Genomic DNA, 16820 nt, shown 5'->3' with positions numbered 1-16820 from the left:
CTTTAAAGGGGTACATACCTCACACTGTAACAGGTGGGTTGCACAGGGACCACCAGACCGAGCAACTGCGGGGTGGGGGCCTGAGGAGGGATTATGTGAATTGGGATTTTAACTTTTTTTTTTTTTTAAAGATTTTATTTATTTATTTGACAGAGAGATAGACAGCGAGAGAGGGAACACAAGCAGGGGAAATGGCAGAGGAAGAAGCCTCCGGCAGAGCAGGGAGCCCAATGCGGGGCTTGATCCTCATGACCTGAGTCGAAGGCACTTAACGACTGAGCCACCCAGGAGCCCCTGGATTTTAACTTTTAAGTAACTTCAAGTTGAAGCCCCCAAGGTGGGAGGGAGCTCACATACACAGATGTGCCAAATTTTGTGCTCAGTTTCAGGGAGTTCAGAGTACAGATTAAAAAACCCAATGCGGAGGGCAGTTAAGGCTCCCTCTCCTGGTTTCCGCTCAGGTCGTAATCTCAGGGTCCAGTTCCGGGCTTCTCTCCCTCTCCCTGCGCCTCCCGCTTGCGCTCTCTCAAATAAATAGATAGACCTTAAACAAACAAACAATCCAAGGAAAGTGGGAAGGCAGCATTTGCTGACAATACCGGTTGTAGGGGCTCGGAAGTATGGGCTGTGAAGCGGGGTGGGGGGGGCGTCTCAGAACATAATGCGTCGTCCCACACCCGCTAGAGCCACGTCCCGGGGGAGCCCTAGTGGACGCCTACGGGAGCGGCAGGTGCCATCCACGGCAAGACCACGAGGCAGGGAGCGTCCCGTGGCCGGGAGGTGCTTCCAGCTCCCAGGTTGCTGGCTTAAAGGGTTTATGGTTCAGAGACATGCAACCCCTAGACCGAGTCCACGCGCCCCCTGGGGCGCATGCGCAGTGACACTGCCAGCTTAAAGACCACCACCCCACACCAAACCGGCCGCAACTGTGCAGTTGGGCTCCGATCCCGGCCTTCCCATGAACCTTTGGGGCGGGCTCCGAGGCGAACGACGGAAGCAGCCACTCTTGGTTTCCGGCAACACGACAGCGGCTGCCGGGCGACCCGGAAGTGTTCCCATTTTGCGTCGTAGGGGCTCGGCGGCGGCCGGGTCGGGGCGGACGTACCGCCATGGGGTCTTCAAAGAAGCACCGCGGAGAGAAGGAGGCGGCCGGGACGACGGCGGCGGCCAGCACTGGAGGCGCCACCGAGCAGCCGCCGCGGCACCGGGAGCACAAAAAACATAAGCACCGGAGCGGCGGCGGCGGCAGCAGCGGCGGCGAACGTCGGAAGCGGAGCCGGGAGCGTGGGGGCGAGCGCGGGGGCGGGCGGCGCGGGGCCGAAGCCGAGGCCCGCAGCGGCGCGCACGGGCGGGAGCGCAGCCAGGCAGAGCCCTCTGAGCGGCGCGTGAAGCGGGAGAAGCGCGATGACTGCTACGAGGCCGGTGAGGGGCGGGGCCTGTGGGGGGGGCGGGGCGGGCCGGGGTGGGGGCCCGGGAGCGGGCGGGCTGGCCTGGGTGTGCAGCCCGAGCACGCCGGGGCCCAGGCACCTCGAGGCTGAGTTTATCAGCCCTTCTTAAAGAGGCTTCCTACGGGTATTTGGGATTAAAGATTGCCTTCGTCTGCTAAGCCCCGCGGGGGCAGAGATTTTGTTTTCTCAAAATTGGCACATCACAGGCCTTCAATAAATGTTGAGTGAATGAATGAAGTTGTGTTAGCGAGTGCAGAACCAAGAAGAAAGCTGGTATTGGGCAAATCGTGTAGGGTTCATAGCAGAGATATGAATCGGGTCCGAGCACAGAGGACCCTATAGAAATTTGAATTTTGTCTTGAGGGTTGTAAGGAGCCATGGATTTGAGCTGAGGAATGAGTTGATTGTATTTTGCAAAGATCACTGTATTGAGAACTGGCTCAAGAGTAGTCAACACTGGAAGTCAGGTGAGGGCCGGTAGTGGCCGCACTGAGGCAGAGCAGTAGGATGGAGAGACCTGAACAGACTGAAGAACTGTTTTGAAGGAGGAATTAAGAGAGCTTAGCACTTGGATGAGGGTGGGAAGAAGAAAATGAGGATGACTCCCTGAATTGTGGTTTGAGCCACTGGATGGGTGGTTGTATTGTGTACTGAAATTGAGGACTTTGGGAGAGAAGCAGACTTCTGAGGGGAGAGAGTTCAGTTTTGGAGAGCGTTGCATTTGATGTGCAGGGTTTGGGCCGGGTAGAGCAGTTTGGAAGTCATGAGTATTTAGGTGGCAAATGAAGTCCACTGAGAGAGAGTGAGGAGTGGACAGTAGAACCTAAGAAATGCCAACGTTTTAGTAATAGGTGGAGCAAGATGCTACAAAAATGCCTGGTGGTACAGTATCCAGAAAGGCAGGAAAATCTGTCGAATCTTGTATCATGGGCTGTGGGAACAGAGATGTAGAAGGAGTAATCAATGGTGTCACGCGCCACAGAAAGTGAAGGAAATTCGAGCTGAAAAGAATCCACTGGATTTAGAAATTAAGGAGGCTGGTGACCTTGGAGAGAGCCTGGAGAGGTTGGGATTCAGGGTGCAGGTGAGATATAGGGGAGGAGGTACGTTGTGGGGTGGGGAGGCAGGAAGGATGAGCAGGGGGTGGCAGCTGGGTGTGGGGGCTCCATCTGATGGTGTCCAGCTTCTGTCTGTGGGGTTCCACGAAGTTATTTGCTGATTGTGAGGTGGGTAGCAGAGGTCTGAAATGCTTTATCTCAGTGTTCTTAACATCCATCACAAATCAGGGACCAATAAATACATTTCTTGACCGGATGAACTGTACAGAGGACATAGTCATGCTGCTAACACGGTCCCTGGCCTGTGGGGAGAAACAGACTCGGAAGTGAGTGATGGGGCTGTGGAGTTCAGGGGAGAGCAGTTCATTCGGATCGATCATTGAAAGGGAGTTCAAGAAGGAGGTGGCATTTGGTCTCTGCATTTGGATAGGATCTTGTCGATCAGAGTTAGGCCAAGGAGGGCAGTGCCCTCCTGACCTTTTGGGTCAGGAAAGGAAGGTTATATAGAGAGTCGGGGTGTCAAGAGATTAGGATGAGGTAGAAGGAGCTACTGGCGTGAAGGAAGGCTGCTGGTTTTGGGTGTCTCAGTAAGGCCCAGGTGCTGGTGAGGGGGTCCCTGCCGCTAGAGCTAGAGATGTGGCTTGTTGGCCCTTTGTTCAGCTCCTGAGCCATGCTTCTTGTTCCAGCGGCCAGCTCCAAAACTAGCTCAGGAGATGCCTCGTCACTCAGCATCGAGGAGACCAAGTAAGTTCTGTCTCCCTTGTGTTTCTACTTTTATTTTCTGAGACAGAGAGCTTCTGGGACAACTTAACATTCTAATTGGAATTGGAGCATAACCATTTGAGTTATAGAAGAGGACACTAAAACCCAAGAGGAAAGATGGCCTTTTGCTGGTTAGGGGCAGGCCAGGCCTAGCCCCCATGTTCCCTGATTTGGAGGCTGGTGTCTGTCCCAATGTCCTAGGCTGCCTGGGTCAGTCCCTGCTTTGGAAACCCTTAGGACCTCTCAATTCCATCCCGTTTTCAGCCCGTCTGTCCAGAAATGTCTTTGATGTTCCTGTTTCGTTGACAGCTCCTAACATTTGTATCTCTTGTCTTCAGTAAACTCCGGGCAAAGTTGGGGCTGAAACCCTTGGAGGTCAATGCCGTCAAGAAGGGTGAGTGTGGGGCCGAGAATGGGGGTGAGGGAGGGCATTTGGGTGGAGGCGAAAGACCATCTGAAGGGGTCTTTGAGGAGGGTTGGATTATGGCTCAGGTTCCACACCATTTAGTGGCCCTGTGTGTGTGTGTGTGTGTGTGTGTATGTGTGTATGTGTCTGTACGTACTTGTTGATAAGCACAAGGCCTTTCCTTACAGTCGTGATGGGGGGCTGGGAAGAGGCTTATTCTTGACGTTCAGATGCCTAGCACTGTGTGCTTGCTTCAGCTGGGAGGCCACGTTAGCCTCCCAGGCTGAGACATGTGCACAGGTACTGCAGACTGATCTAGGCTATGCAGGTGGTGGGTTTGTTTGTTTCTTAAAGCGTGATTGGGGGCGGCGGGGTGTTGGGGGGGCTTGTAAGGTGTGGAGGATCCTATCATGCTGTGTGGGGGGACGTGGAAGTGTGGGGCTGAAGTGGGAGGAGGACGGTGAAGGATCAGCCCCGCCCCTCTCCTGGCCCCTTCTGGCCCCATGAGCTGGAAGGGGGCAGGGTGAGTGGCTCCCTCCTCTCCCCACCAGTCATGGGCAGGCATAGCCTCACGTCTGGGCCCCCCTTCCAGAGGCGGGCACCAAGGAGGAGCCCGTGGCAGCCGATGTCATCAACCCTATGGCCTTGAGACAGCGAGAGGAGCTACGGGAGAAGCTGGCAGCCGCCAAAGAAAAGCGCCTCCTGAACCAAAAGCTGGGGTGAGGGGGTCCCTGCCAGGGTGGGCAAGGGAAGGACCTGAGGAGGCTGCCAAGGAGCTCTTGAGTCGGGTGCGGGGAGCAGGAGTGGGGCTCCCCAGAAGACCACTTTCTTCTCTCTTCAGAAAGATAAAGACGCTGGGGGAGGATGACCCCTGGCTGGATGACACTGCAGCCTGGATCGAGAGGAGTCGGCAGCTTCAGAAGGAGAAGGACTTGGCAGAGAAGAGGGTGAGTGCCTGGGCAGCTGGGGGTGCTCGCTCCGTGCCTCTGGTAACCTGACTGGCTGGTGAGGCCGGACACTTGTCCTTGGGAGGTTACTGGGCTCAGAGAGGTCAGAGGTCCGTGGTCAGTGGTGTCTGCTCTGGATTCTTAGCAGCTGCTCCATAAGGCCTACTTTTTTTTTTTTTTGCACTCCCACCTGGTCCCCACGTGTCTTCCAGTGATGCTGAATGGCCTGAGGTCATAGGTCCCCCCCCTCTCATCCCATAGGCCAAACTGCTGGAGGAGATGGACCAAGAGTTTGGGGTCAGCACTCTGGTGGAGGAGGAGTTTGGGCAGAGGCGGCAGGTGAGCAGCCGGGCTGGAGGCAGCGGGTGGGGAGCACTGCTGTCCTTGGTGCTGGGATCCCAGGGCTGGGTGGGTCAGGGCTCCTGACTTGGCTGGACGTTCCCCCTCCCCTCTAGGACCTGTACAGTGCCCGGGACCTACAGGGCCTCACTGTGGAACATGCTATTGATTCCTTCCGAGAAGGGGAGACCCTGATCCTCACCCTCAAGGACAAAGGTGGGTTAAGCTCCAGTGCTCGGGTAGGGGGGCGGAGGCACTGCTGCGTCGAGGCCAAGTGTGACGGGCCGCCGCTCCTGCCCTGTCCGCAGGTGTGCTGCAGGAGGAGGAGGATGTGCTGGTGAACGTGAACCTCGTAGATAAAGAGCGGGCAGAGAAGAACGTGGAGCTCCGGAAGAAGAAGCCTGACTACCTGCCCTACGCGGAGGATGAGAGCCTGGATGACTTGGCACAGGCAGGCTGGGCAGCGAGATGGGGGCTCTGTGGCTTTTCAGCAGCCAGGCTGGGTCCCAACCAGTACCTCTTGTCTTGCAGCAAAAACCCCGCTCTATCCTGTCCAAGTATGATGAGGAGCTCGAGGGCGAGCGGCCACACTCGTTCCGCTTGGAGCAGGGTGGCACCGCTGATGGCCTGCGGGAGCGGGAGCTGGAGGAGATCCGGGCCAAGTTGCGGTTGCAGGCCCAGTCCCTGAGCACAGCGGGGCCCCGGCTTGCCTCCGAGTACCTCACGCCCGAGGAGATGGTGAGCTCCTCGCCTGCACCCGCACCTTGTAATTGGGGTGGGATTCCTCCCTCTCCTCTGGGGTCATGTGCTGCCCGGGGCGGCTGCGGAGGAAGAGCAAGTGTGAGGGGCTTGGCCGTCGTGGTCAGCGGTGTATGGCAGCCCTGGGGAGGTGCTGCGGGAAGACGGTGAGTGTGGACAGAACAGGGACTGCCGGGACAGAGGGTTCTGAGCACGGCGACGTAGCCAGCTTGTGCCTTGGGCGAGTCATTTAACTGTGAGCCTGAGGCACCCCGTTTGAAATGGGAGTGGCAGGAACCATCTCTTGAGGGCCGGTGCAAGAATTTGTGACAATGTGGCTAAGTGGTAATTTTACGGCTGTGTGTGGATTTTGTATTTGGGATGATTGTGAACACAGAGGTAGACATCTGGCTCAGTAGATTCTTGGCTGCGTGATTAAGAGCAGGACTCTGGAGCCTGAAGAATAGGGTTCACAATCCTGGCTCTCCCATTTAGGAGCTGGGTGACCTTAGGCAAGGAATTTAGCCTCTCTGTGCGTTGGTTTTCCTCATCTCACAGGTGAGATGAGATCGCACCTACCTCATACATTGTGTGTGTGTGTGTGTGTGTAGTGCTTAAGCCAGTGACTGGCATGGAGGAATGCTAAAGAAGTATTTGTTCTTGGGGCGCCTGGGGCCTCAGTCAGTTAAGCTTCTGCCTCGATTTCGGCTCAGGTCTTGATCTCAAGGTTGTGGGATGGAGCCCCGCGTGGGGCTCCATGCTGGGTGTGGAGTTTGCTTAAGATTCTCTCCCTCTTCCTCTCCCACACACCTCGGTCCCTCCCTCCCTCCCTCCCCCGCCCCTTTAGTAAAAAAAATTTTTAAGTGTTCATTCTTGTGGGCTCGTGGCTGCCCACCTTCCCCATTTCATGTCTCATCTCTCTTCTCTCTCCCTCAGGTGACCTTTAAAAAGACCAAACGGAGGGTGAAGAAGATCCGCAAGAAAGAGAAGGAGGTGGTAGTCCGGGCTGATGACTTGCTGCCTCTTGGAGACCAGACTCAAGACGGGGACTTCGGTTCCAGGTGGGCTTGGAAACAGGGTTGCGGTGGGCTTGGAAACAGGGTTGCGGTGTGGGGGCTGGACTGGCCTAGGGGCCTGCGCTCACTGGAGAGGCCTCTTTCCACAGACTGCGGGGCCGGGGTCGGCGCCGAGTGCCTGAGGCAGACGAGGAGGCCCCGGAGGAGGAGGAGAAGGAGCAGGCACCTCAGCCCCCACAGTCAGATGACACCCGCGTGGAGAACATGGACATCAGCGATGAGGGTGAGGGGCCCAGCCGTCTGAGGGTGGGTGGCAAGGACAGGGCCAAGTGCCCCGGGGCGCCCCGGGGGCAAGGAGATGATCCAAGCAGGGGTCTCCTGTGTTTCCTCCAGAGGAGGGTGGAGCACCACAGGCCGGGTCCCCAGAGGTGCTGGAGGAGGATGAGGCGGAGCTGGAGCTGCAGAAGCAGCTGGAAAAGGGGCGCCGCCTGCGGCAGCTCCAACAACTCCAACAGCTGCGAGACAGCGGTGAGAAGGTGAGGGGGTCCCAGAGGCTGGGTGCAGGGCGGGTGCGTGCTGGCCTCCCCAGCGCCAGGGCCATCAGGGACAGGCGCGTCTGGGGTGACCTGTCCTCATGAGCATGGCACCTACATTCCAGTTCCGGTCATCTTTTTTGTTTAATTTGTTGTTGGTAGATTTCTTTTAAGTTCGAGCAGTGCGTTTGCTCTAAGATATTTTAGGGGTGGAGCCTTCCCTGTCTTCCCTTCTGTGGCTGGGTGTTGCATGCTTGCTGTCCCAGGGGCGGGGGAGTCACTGGGGAGCAGGACAGCAGGGTCCCTGTGCTCGCGGAGCGGCCTCTCCAGCGGCAGCGGGGGGGTGGGGCAGCGGTGAGCGGGCGCGCACATGCGCACACCGCACTTCCGGCAGCGCCCGGAGCTGGGCGACCGTCCGCGGGAGGGCGGAGCGGATGGCTGGGGGGCCGGCGCTCTGCGTTCCGCTGTTCAGGGGGCGCCTTGCAGGGGGCGGCATTTGACTGAGACTTAAATTAACACCAAGGAGCCGACCTCGCCGAGATTCGGGGTGGAGGTGGGCGGACAGACCGGGCGCTGGGGCGGCGGAGACGGCCGGTGTCCTGTGTCCTGGACGAGTGGCCTAGAACACGTGAGGGCCTGGTGGTGTGAGCTGAGCAGAGGCCGCTGGGGCCTTGCGGCCGCGAGCATTGCTGAACCTCAGTGGGCGCAGGCCTGGGCCGGGCCCTGCCTGCCTGCTCTGTGTGTCCGCTCACTTCATGCTCGCGGCTGCACCCTGCGAGGAGGGGTCCGTTCTCTCCATTTTGTAGATGAGGAAGCTGAGGCACAGAGGCCTTGGCCAAGTGGGGCCAGGGTGACGGGCCGGTACGTGACAGAGCTGGGGTTTGAACAGCCAGACTCCACCGTCCCCACTTCTCCCCGCACCCCTCCCACCTGGGGGGGGGGAGAGAGGCAGGAGCAGGGAGCCCCGCGCAGCCCCATGGTTGGGGGGGGCGGGTGCTCCTGCAGAGGCAGCCCCTGAGGCAGAGTGCATTGGCCAGTGCGGCGGAGTCACAAGCCCAGGCGGAGTCACAAGCCCAGACGGGCTTTCAAGGAGGGGGGAGGGCGTCTTCGAGCTCCTGAGAGGCAGGTCGGATTTGGCACGGTGGAGTCCACAAGACTGAGGCGATGAGGAAGCCAGGGCAGCAACTTGGGACAGTCCCTGGGAACGGGCGCCGGCCGACTGCGCGGCTGTTGGAGGCGTCGGGGCCGCGGTCTCGGCTGCTCTGCCTTTGCAGCATCTGCGGCCCAGGGTCACTGGGCGAGTGGGCATGGCTGGGATCCAGTAAAGCTGGGCTCGCCGGAGCCGGTGCTGGGCCATCCGTGGGCCGCCGCTGCCGTCAAGAGGGTCAGAGACATGGGGCGGTAGCCGAGAGCACAGAAGTCTGGCCTCGTGGAGCTTTTGTTCTACCGGGGGGATGTGAAAGACAAGCATCCTGCGGGAGAACCACTGGGAGCAGAAAGAGGAAGAGGCGATGTAGTGGAGCGATCAGGAGTGAAGGAGTGCTCCCCTTTTATCTCTGTTGGTCAGGGTGGGCCTCCCTGAGGAGGTGACATTCGAGAGCCAGATGAAGTGAGCCTCAGCGACATCTAAGGGCACAGTTCCGAGATGAGGGTGCACCTGGCCCCCAAGGCCCCGAGGCAGGAGCCAGCCAGGCTTGTTCAGGAGGTTGGCTGAGGCCTGTGTGGTTGCAGTGGCAGGAGCGGCGGGGAGAGGGACGGGGAAGGAGATGGTCACAGGCCATGTCAGGCAGACGCTTGCTGTTGCGGTAGATTTAGCCGAGAGTTCTGTCTCTCGGAGGAAGAACAGTGGAAGGCTGTTGTAGTCGTCCAGTTGAGGTGATGCTCGACTGTGATGACGGCCACGGAGACGAGGAGATGGCCATATTTGGAAGGCATTTTGAGGGTAGAATCAACAGTGTTTGTCAGTGGATTGCGGGCGAGATTGCGAGTGGGTACGAGAAGTTAAGGATGAGGGGAGCCTGGGTGGCTCAGTCGTTAAGTGTCTGCCTTCGGCTCAGGTCATGATCCCAGGGTCCAGGGATCGAGCCCCACGTCGGGCTCCCTGCTCCGCAGGAGGCCTGCTTCTCCCTCTCCCACTCCCCCTGCTTGTGTTCCCTCTCTCGCTGTGTCTCTCTCTGTCAAATAAGTAAATAAAATCTAAAAAAAAAAAAAGTTAAGGATGACTCCTGAGAATTCTGACTTGAACAGCTGCCTGTTTGCTGAGTTCAGGAATAGGTAGGGCCGTTCCTGGGATGGGAAGAGCCAGGGGAGGAACACGTTGGGGGGAGATAACAAAGCATTCAGTTTTGGTTAAGTTTAAGGTACTCTTTTATTAGTGGTGATTCATACTGAACAGGCAGTTGGACACACGAATTTGAACTTTCAGGGAGAGGCTGAGACTGCAGTTCTAAATACGGAAGTCAGTGCACGTGTAGACAGGAGTTAAAGCCATAGATTGGCTGGAGTCACCAGGACAGTGAGTGTGGGTAAGAGAGAGGAGCCGGAGAAGGAGAGTGCGTGAGGATGGCAAAGAGGACAGGGTGTTGTCCTGGGAGTCCTGTGACAGGAGGCTCTTGCGAGGAAGGAAGGAAGCATCTGTGACACTGCCACAGAGAATTCGGGTCTCGGGGATGAGCATCGATCTTTGGATGGGGCAGCATGGCGGTCACTGATGCTCTTGTCTAAGGTGGCCTCCGTGGGGTGGTGGGGAATGAGGGCCAGACCACGCAGGCTTTAGTAGGGTTGCTGGGTACAGGATTACCAGATGAGAGCCAGTTGTGTTTCTGTACGCCAGCAAAAGATAGCATTTGTGAAAGCAGTATTGATAGGGAAGTAACATGGATAAGCGATAGAAAGCAAAGTGGATGAGAGGTAAGCTGGACTGCGGCAAAATAAAAAGGAGCACGCGATGTGCAAGATCTATGTGGGGAAAATCGCAGTCCATCTTTGAAAGACAGTAAAGAAGTCATAAGTAGACTCTTGTGTTAGGCAGCTCAGGCCTCCATGACAATGCCACGGACTGAGTGGCTTAAGCAACAGAAATTTATTTCTCAATATCCTGGAGTCTGGAAGTTCAAGATCAAAGTGTTGGTAGGTGTGGTTTCTTCTGAGGCTTGTAGGTGGCCGTCTTCTTGCTGTGTTCTCTCATGGCCTGGGTGCCTGCATCCTTCGAGTCCCTTTCTCTTATGAGGACACTGGATTAGGGCCCTGCCCTTATGACCTCCTTTGACCTTAATCATCTTCTTAAAGGCCCCGTCTCCAAATACAGTCACACTGGGGGCAGGGTTTCAACATAGGAATTTTGGGAGGACACAGTTCAGTCCACAACAACCGTGTTCGTGGATAGGACTCAGTAGCGTAAAAATGTTCATCTCCTCAAATTAATTTGTAGATTAAGTGCAATTCCAGGAAAAATCCCAAAGGGATTTTTGTGGAACTTGGGAAGTCGCTTCTTAAATTTACTTGGAAGACCGAAGGGCCAACAAAAGCCAAGATGCTTTCAGTAACGAAGTGGTGAGCTTTGCTCTGACAGATCTCATTTTATTCATTGTGGTAATTGAGGTGGTGAGACAGCGGCCTAAGGACAGACTGACAGGGCCAAGACCGAGTAGAAGGCCCGGGAACAGACTCCTGAGGGCGACGGTGGCTGTCCCAGTGGGAAAGGGCGCTCACTTCAGCAAGTGCCGTCTGGACAGTCATTTACTTGTTTGGGCTTGTACCTCACACAAGATTGACTTACAGATAGATTAAGAACTTAAAAGTCAAAAGTTAACATTCCAGAACAGGCTTAAGGAAAAGATATTTGTGACTTTGTAGCAGAGAAAGGTTTTTTCCTTCCATAAGTTGCATTGAAATATACAGAACATAAAATTTACCATCTTCACCGTTTTTAAATAAATGTCCACTTCTCCTGAACCGTTAAATCCACTCATGGTGGTGTTCAGCCTTCCCCACCAGCCACCCCAGAGCTCTTCTCATCTCGAAAAGCTGAAACTCTGTCCCTGTTAAACACTGACTCCCCTCCCCCCGCCCCTGGCCGCCACCGTTCTACTTTCTGTCCCTATGATTTTGACTACTCTAGGGACCGCCTATAAGGGCAATCACAGCGAGGTTTTGTTTGTGACTGGATTATTTCAAGAGAAAGATTTTTTTAAAATGTAAATGTAGGGCGCCTGGGTGGCTCAGTCGGTTAAGCGACTGCCCTCGGCTCAGGTCATGATCCCAGGGTCCTGGGATCGAGTCCCGCATCGGGCTCCCTGCTCTGCAGGGAGCCTGCTTCTCCCTCTCCCACTCCCCCCGCTTGTGTTCCCTCTCTCGCTGTGTCTCTGTCAAATAAATAAATAAAATCTTTAAAAAAAATAAATAAAATAAAATGTAAATGTAAAGCATAAATCATGAGGGAGAAAACTAATAATTTAATTACTTAGAAATTAAGAACTTCAGTTTTTTTAAAAAGACACCATAAGGAGATGTTTGCCCACATGTATATAGCCATCAGTGGGTAAGTGCCAAGAATATCCAAATGACAAAAATTAGGAAAATAGGCAAAAGACCTCCGTGGGCACTTCACAGAAGTGGAAGGGTAAACGGTCAATAAAATACCCAATGAGGGGGGTTCCTGGGTGGCTCAGTCGGTTGAGTGTCCGACTCTTGATTTCGGCTCAGGTCATGATTTTCAGTGTCATGAGATTGAGCCCCGTGTCAGGCTCTGAGCTGGGCGTGGAGTCTGCTTGAGATCCTCTCTCCCTCTGCCCTAACCAACCCCCCCCCCCCGGTTCATGGGGGCTCTCTCTCTCTCTTAAAACAAAACAAAACAAAACAAAACACCCAGTGAGGCCCAACTTCATGAATGGTTAAGGAAAGACAAGCTAAAACAATGACAGACCAGGTCATACCCACATCATTTGGCAAAAGTGTCAAAGTCTGACAATATCAAGTGTCAGGATTTAGAGCAGCCAGAATTCTTGCACACACTTCACAGGCATGTAGGGGACTCTGATGAGATTGGGATGGCGTTGACTAATTCACGTAAAGGCAAGTGTGTGTGCCCTTCGGCCCAGCATCCCCACTCCTGTATGTGTACCCCAGACACACTTGCCCGGGTGCTCCGGGAGATGAGCATCTCATTGCTTGTGTTTGTATTATTTGTGATAACAGAGAAGGCCCATCCGTGGTGTGCAGGAGAACTAGATTAAGATACGTTCATGTCATGGTTCTGTAGTGAAAAACTAAGAAGTATAGCCACTCAGGTCAAAATGAATTTTAGTTACTTTTTATTTTTTTAAAGATTTTATTTATTTGACGGAGAGAGACTCAGCGAGAGAGGGAACACAACCAGGGGGAGTGGGAGAGGGAGAAGCAGGCCTCCTGTGGAGCAGGGAGCCCGACACCGGGCTCGATCCCAGGACCCTGGGATCCTGACCTGAGCCGAAGGCAGACGCTTAACAACTGAGCTCTCCAGGCTCCCCAAGATGAATTTTAAAATATAGAGCAAATCGTAGGGGAATCAGTTTCAGATTGTATAATGTTTTAAAAATGCACAACAAAATAATACCCTGTTGGTGGATAGGTCCTTACGTGGAAAAACTAAAGAAAAGCCAGTGAATCATGACCACAAATAAGGCGAGGAGACACTGGGGCTTGAAAAAGTATTAATAGTGTTTCTTAGACTGGGCGATGGGTGCCTGGGGGTGTGTGTGTGGTTGTTCCTGTTTTTAAAAAACACACGTGTGTTGAACCCTTTTATGTTTATGGTGCGTTCACTAAAAACATAAACATAGTGTAATGACATGGAAGGAAAGGGCGTTGGGTGGATATGGTGGCTGGAAACTTCCCTGAGGAGCTTGCTGTCAGGGGAAAGCAGTGAGACTGTGGGGTGGAAGGAGCGGAGATCCTAGGCAATCCTGCGTGCTTATGGGAATGATGCAGGAAGGGGACAGCGGGGACAGTCAGTGGTGTCAGGAGCGGAGAGGTGAGGGGCCTCGGAGCCATGCCGGGCAGGAGGGTGGCCCGAGGGAGGAGCAAGGCGGAAGGTGTCGGTGGGGGGTGGGTTCTGGAAGCATGTGGGAGTTGCACAGGGCATCTTCCTGTCCTGTGGCCTCAGGGAAGGGTTCTGGAAGAAGCGGTTTTTATGTTGAGTCCTGAAACAGGAGTTTGGGGGTGAAGGGAGGGTGGCAGTGGAGCGGCAAGAGGCCCCAGTGTGCTCCAGGCCCAGACGAAGACGTGAGGCTGCAGGGCGTTGGAGAAGGGCCGTGTAGAATTTGGATATGAATTTAAAGGGCAGAAGGAAGCTGTTGATGGCTTAGGAGCAGAGGAATGCGGTGGGTGTAGGTGCAGAGTGGAGAGCGAACTGGGAGACAGGGAGGAGGCAGAGACCCGTCAGAGGCCTTCTGCGCACAGTTGGAGGGCTTGTCTTTCTGCCACTGGGGAGGATTTGGGGTTTCTGGGTCTCAATGGCACCTCCCCAGAAACTGCTGGGTTTGCCCACAGCTGCTCCCTCCCCCAGGTGGTGGAGATTGTGAAGAAGCTGGAGTCTCGCCAGCGGGGCTGGGAGGAGGATGAGGACCCAGAGCGGAAGGGGGCCATCGTGTTCAATGCCACGTCGGAGTTCTGCCGCACCTTGGGCGAGATCCCCACCTACGGGTTGGCCGGCAACCGGGAGGAGCAGGAGGAGCTCATGGTGGGTCCTCGGGCAGCCTGCCTTTCCCCTCCCCTCCCCTCCCCTCCCTCCTCTTCGCTCCTCCCCTCTGCTCTTGGTGTGGGTCCCCCCTGCCAGTCAGGTCCTGGTCAGGTTCTTCGTAACTGGTAACAAGCCTTGGTGCTCCGGCGGGTTAGGCTGGCCGGGGGGCTCGGGCTCCCTGGGCTGACCCCAGTCTCTGACCCCAGGACTTTGAGCGAGACGAGGAGCGCTCAGCCAACGGCGGCTCGGAGTCGGACGGGGAGGAGAACATCGGCTGGAGCACAGTCAACCTGGACGAGGAGAAGCAGCAGCAGGATGTGAGGGGCGCAGGAGCGAGGGGGGCGCCGGGAGGGTGGGAGAGCAGGAGAGCACGGCTGGGTGGGGGGAGGCCGCCCACCGGGCTCCCGCCCCGGCTCTGCCCTTTCCTTGCTAGGGGACCTTGAGCGAGGGGCCCGTGGTCTCGGAGCCCCGTGTCCTGCTGTGTGATGGGGTCGGCAGAGCTCAGTGTGGTGCGAGGAGTCTGGCCCAGCGCCCGGTCCTGGGAAGGACCCCAGTTGTGTGTGCTGGGGGTGAGTCGGGGTGAGAAGTGTGGCCCACTGACCACCTTTTTCCCTGTGTGCTGCCCCCCAGTTCTCTGCCTCGTCCACCACCATCCTGGACGAGGAGCCCATTGTGAACAGAGGGCTGGCAGCTGCCCTGCTGCTGTGTCAGAACAAAGGTGAGGGACCGGGAGCCTCGGCGGGGCGGGGAGCCGGCTCGGCTTCCTTTGCTCCCCCCGCTGCCTCCACCGCTCCCCCAGGGCCCGAGCGCCGCTCCTCTGCACCCAGTCCTGGGCGGTCATAGCAGCATCTGGCCTTTCTGCTCCGCGTCACCCCATTTTTTGAGGGCTTTGCCCCTCCCCCGCCCAAAGCCCCGCTCACCCTGCAAGTGGCTGGCGGGGGGAATCGGGCAGTTGAGGCGGTCAGGCCGTGGTGCGGAGTGAGTCTGGCCTGAGGCCCCCGCTGAGGGCAGCCGCCGGAGTCTGACCGCTGCCTGTCCCCAGGGCTGCTGGAGACCACCGTGCAGAAGGTGGCCCGGGTGAAGGCGCCCAACAAGTCCCTGCCGTCGGCCGTGTACTGCATCGAGGACAAGATGTGAGTGCAGGGTGGCGGGCAGAGGGCCACGGGCTGGGGAGGGGGGCACTGCCGGGAGCCCCGGGGGCCGTGCGGGCAGCGGCCGGCCCTGAGGGCCCCCCGTTTCGGCCCAGGGCCATCGATGACAAGTACAGCCGGCGGGAGGAGTACCGCGGCTTCACCCAGGACTTCAAGGAGAAGGACGGCTACAAACCCGACGTGAAGATCGAGTACGTGGATGAGACGGGCCGGAAACTCACACCCAAGGAGGTGAGCGGGGCTGGGGGTGACTGAGTCACGAGAGGTGGAGCCCCCACCCTTCCCAGATGAGGCAGGGCTGCGCCGAGCGCTGGCTGGGGGGTCGGCGAGCTGTCGGTACCTCGGCGCCCCAGTTTCCGTCTCCAGTGGGCCCAGCGGGCCCCGTCACAGGCCTGGTTCCTTTGCCCACCTGCCCCCTTGTGGCTTGACCTGCCCCGGGGGCCGCCTTTCTGTGGGTGGCATCCAGGCAGGGGGCTGACTCGTGCTCGCTGCCCGCAAGCACCAGGGTCCCCCTGGCACCGTCCCCGCCTGGGTGTGCTGCCCCCGAGCCCCAGCCTGCTGGCTGCCTTAGCCTCCGTGCGCTGGTGCCACTTGGGATCCCGAGTGCCCCCACTGCAGCACATCCAGCCCTGGAACCCGTCTCCACGACTCTGGGGAGCCCCCCCGGAGGGTGCCAGGGTTGCAGCCCTTCTCCTAGCCCCCCCCCACCACCCCTTAGCCCAGCACGGAGTCGGCTGAGTCCCCACCCTTCCCTGCCCCCCCCGGGCACGGGTGCCTCTAATACCAGTCCCGCCCGTGTCCCAGGCTTTCCGGCAACTGTCCCACCGCTTCCACGGGAAAGGCTCGGGCAAGATGAAGACAGAGCGGCGGATGAAAAAGCTGGACGAGGAGGCGGTAGGTGGCCCATGGAGACGTGGGGCGGCTTCCGCACCTGCTGGTGCTGGCGTGGCTGGTGGCCTGGGGCCCGCCCCTGCCCTGTGCTGACTGGTCCTCCTCCTGCAGCTCCTGAAGAAGATGAGCTCCAGCGACACCCCCCTGGGCACGGTGGCTTTGCTCCAGGAGAAGCAAAAGGCCCAGAAGACACCTTATATCGTGCTCAGCGGCAGCGGCAAGAGCATGAACGCGTGAGTGGGGAGGCGCGGGGGGCAGGGACAAGGGACAGGGGACGGCACGGGGCCTGTCAGGGTGGGAAGGCCCCTGCCGGTTTCCAGCCTCATGCCCCTCTTCTCTCTGCAGGAACACCATCACCAAGTGAAGCCGATCTCCCTTCTGATCCCCTCCCCGACTTTAATATTAAATAAAATTCCCTCCTTATTTTTTCCTCCTTCGTCATGGTGCAGATTCCAGGGTTAGACCCGGGAGGAGGGGCAGGCGATCCTGGGAGGAGCATCCACACACTGCCCTCCGGCGGGCCCTGGTTGCTGTGTGACCTCAAGCAAGTCACCGAACCTCTCTGAGCCTTAATTCTGCCATTCGTACAGTCAAAACATGTCTGTTTCATAGAATGTCCCGTGAAGATTAAATGAGTTCGTTCGTTCGTTCATTCATCCGCCTGGAATTTAGAGGCGAGCCAGACTCCTCAGAGGTGGCTTCGAGTCTGACATATGCTCAGTATGACCCGGCCATCTGATGACACACATAGCTAAAAGAGATGAGGGAGAGAACTGTCCAGATTCTCTAGGACAGTCCTCCACCCCCGCTCTG

The 16820-nt window shown here is 57.2% G+C and overlaps 1 protein-coding gene across 2 annotated transcripts; it reads left to right on the top strand.

The window, feature by feature from the left end:
- The first annotated feature begins 1075 nt into the window (after window positions 1–1075).
- Window positions 1076–16436, top strand: SART1 (spliceosome associated factor 1, recruiter of U4/U6.U5 tri-snRNP). Of its 2 annotated transcripts, none has more exons than XM_021685063.2 (20): window positions 1076–1422; window positions 3193–3250; window positions 3607–3662; window positions 4267–4393; window positions 4516–4621; window positions 4883–4960; window positions 5077–5176; window positions 5269–5411; window positions 5492–5698; window positions 6635–6759; window positions 6864–6997; window positions 7108–7250; window positions 13792–13965; window positions 14172–14282; window positions 14596–14683; window positions 15008–15098; window positions 15212–15347; window positions 15921–16010; window positions 16119–16240; window positions 16353–16436. In XM_021685063.2, exons 1-20 carry the CDS (start codon window positions 1110–1112, stop codon window positions 16369–16371), a joined length of 2421 nt encoding a protein of 806 aa, XP_021540738.1. In that variant the 5' UTR covers window positions 1076–1109; the 3' UTR covers window positions 16372–16436. The 2 variants fall into 2 exon arrangements, with proteins under 2 accessions (XP_021540738.1, XP_021540739.1); XM_021685064.1 differs by having other exon boundaries at window positions 1400–1422; window positions 3167–3250.
- The last annotated feature ends 384 nt before the right edge of the window (window positions 16437–16820 follow it).

This window comes from Neomonachus schauinslandi, chromosome 11, assembly GCF_002201575.2.
Source record: "Neomonachus schauinslandi chromosome 11, ASM220157v2, whole genome shotgun sequence".
In the NCBI taxonomy this organism is placed as follows: domain Eukaryota; kingdom Metazoa; phylum Chordata; class Mammalia; order Carnivora; family Phocidae; genus Neomonachus; species Neomonachus schauinslandi.
Note: the sequence above shows the minus strand (reverse complement) of the source record. Positions and strands in the feature narration are given on the sequence as shown.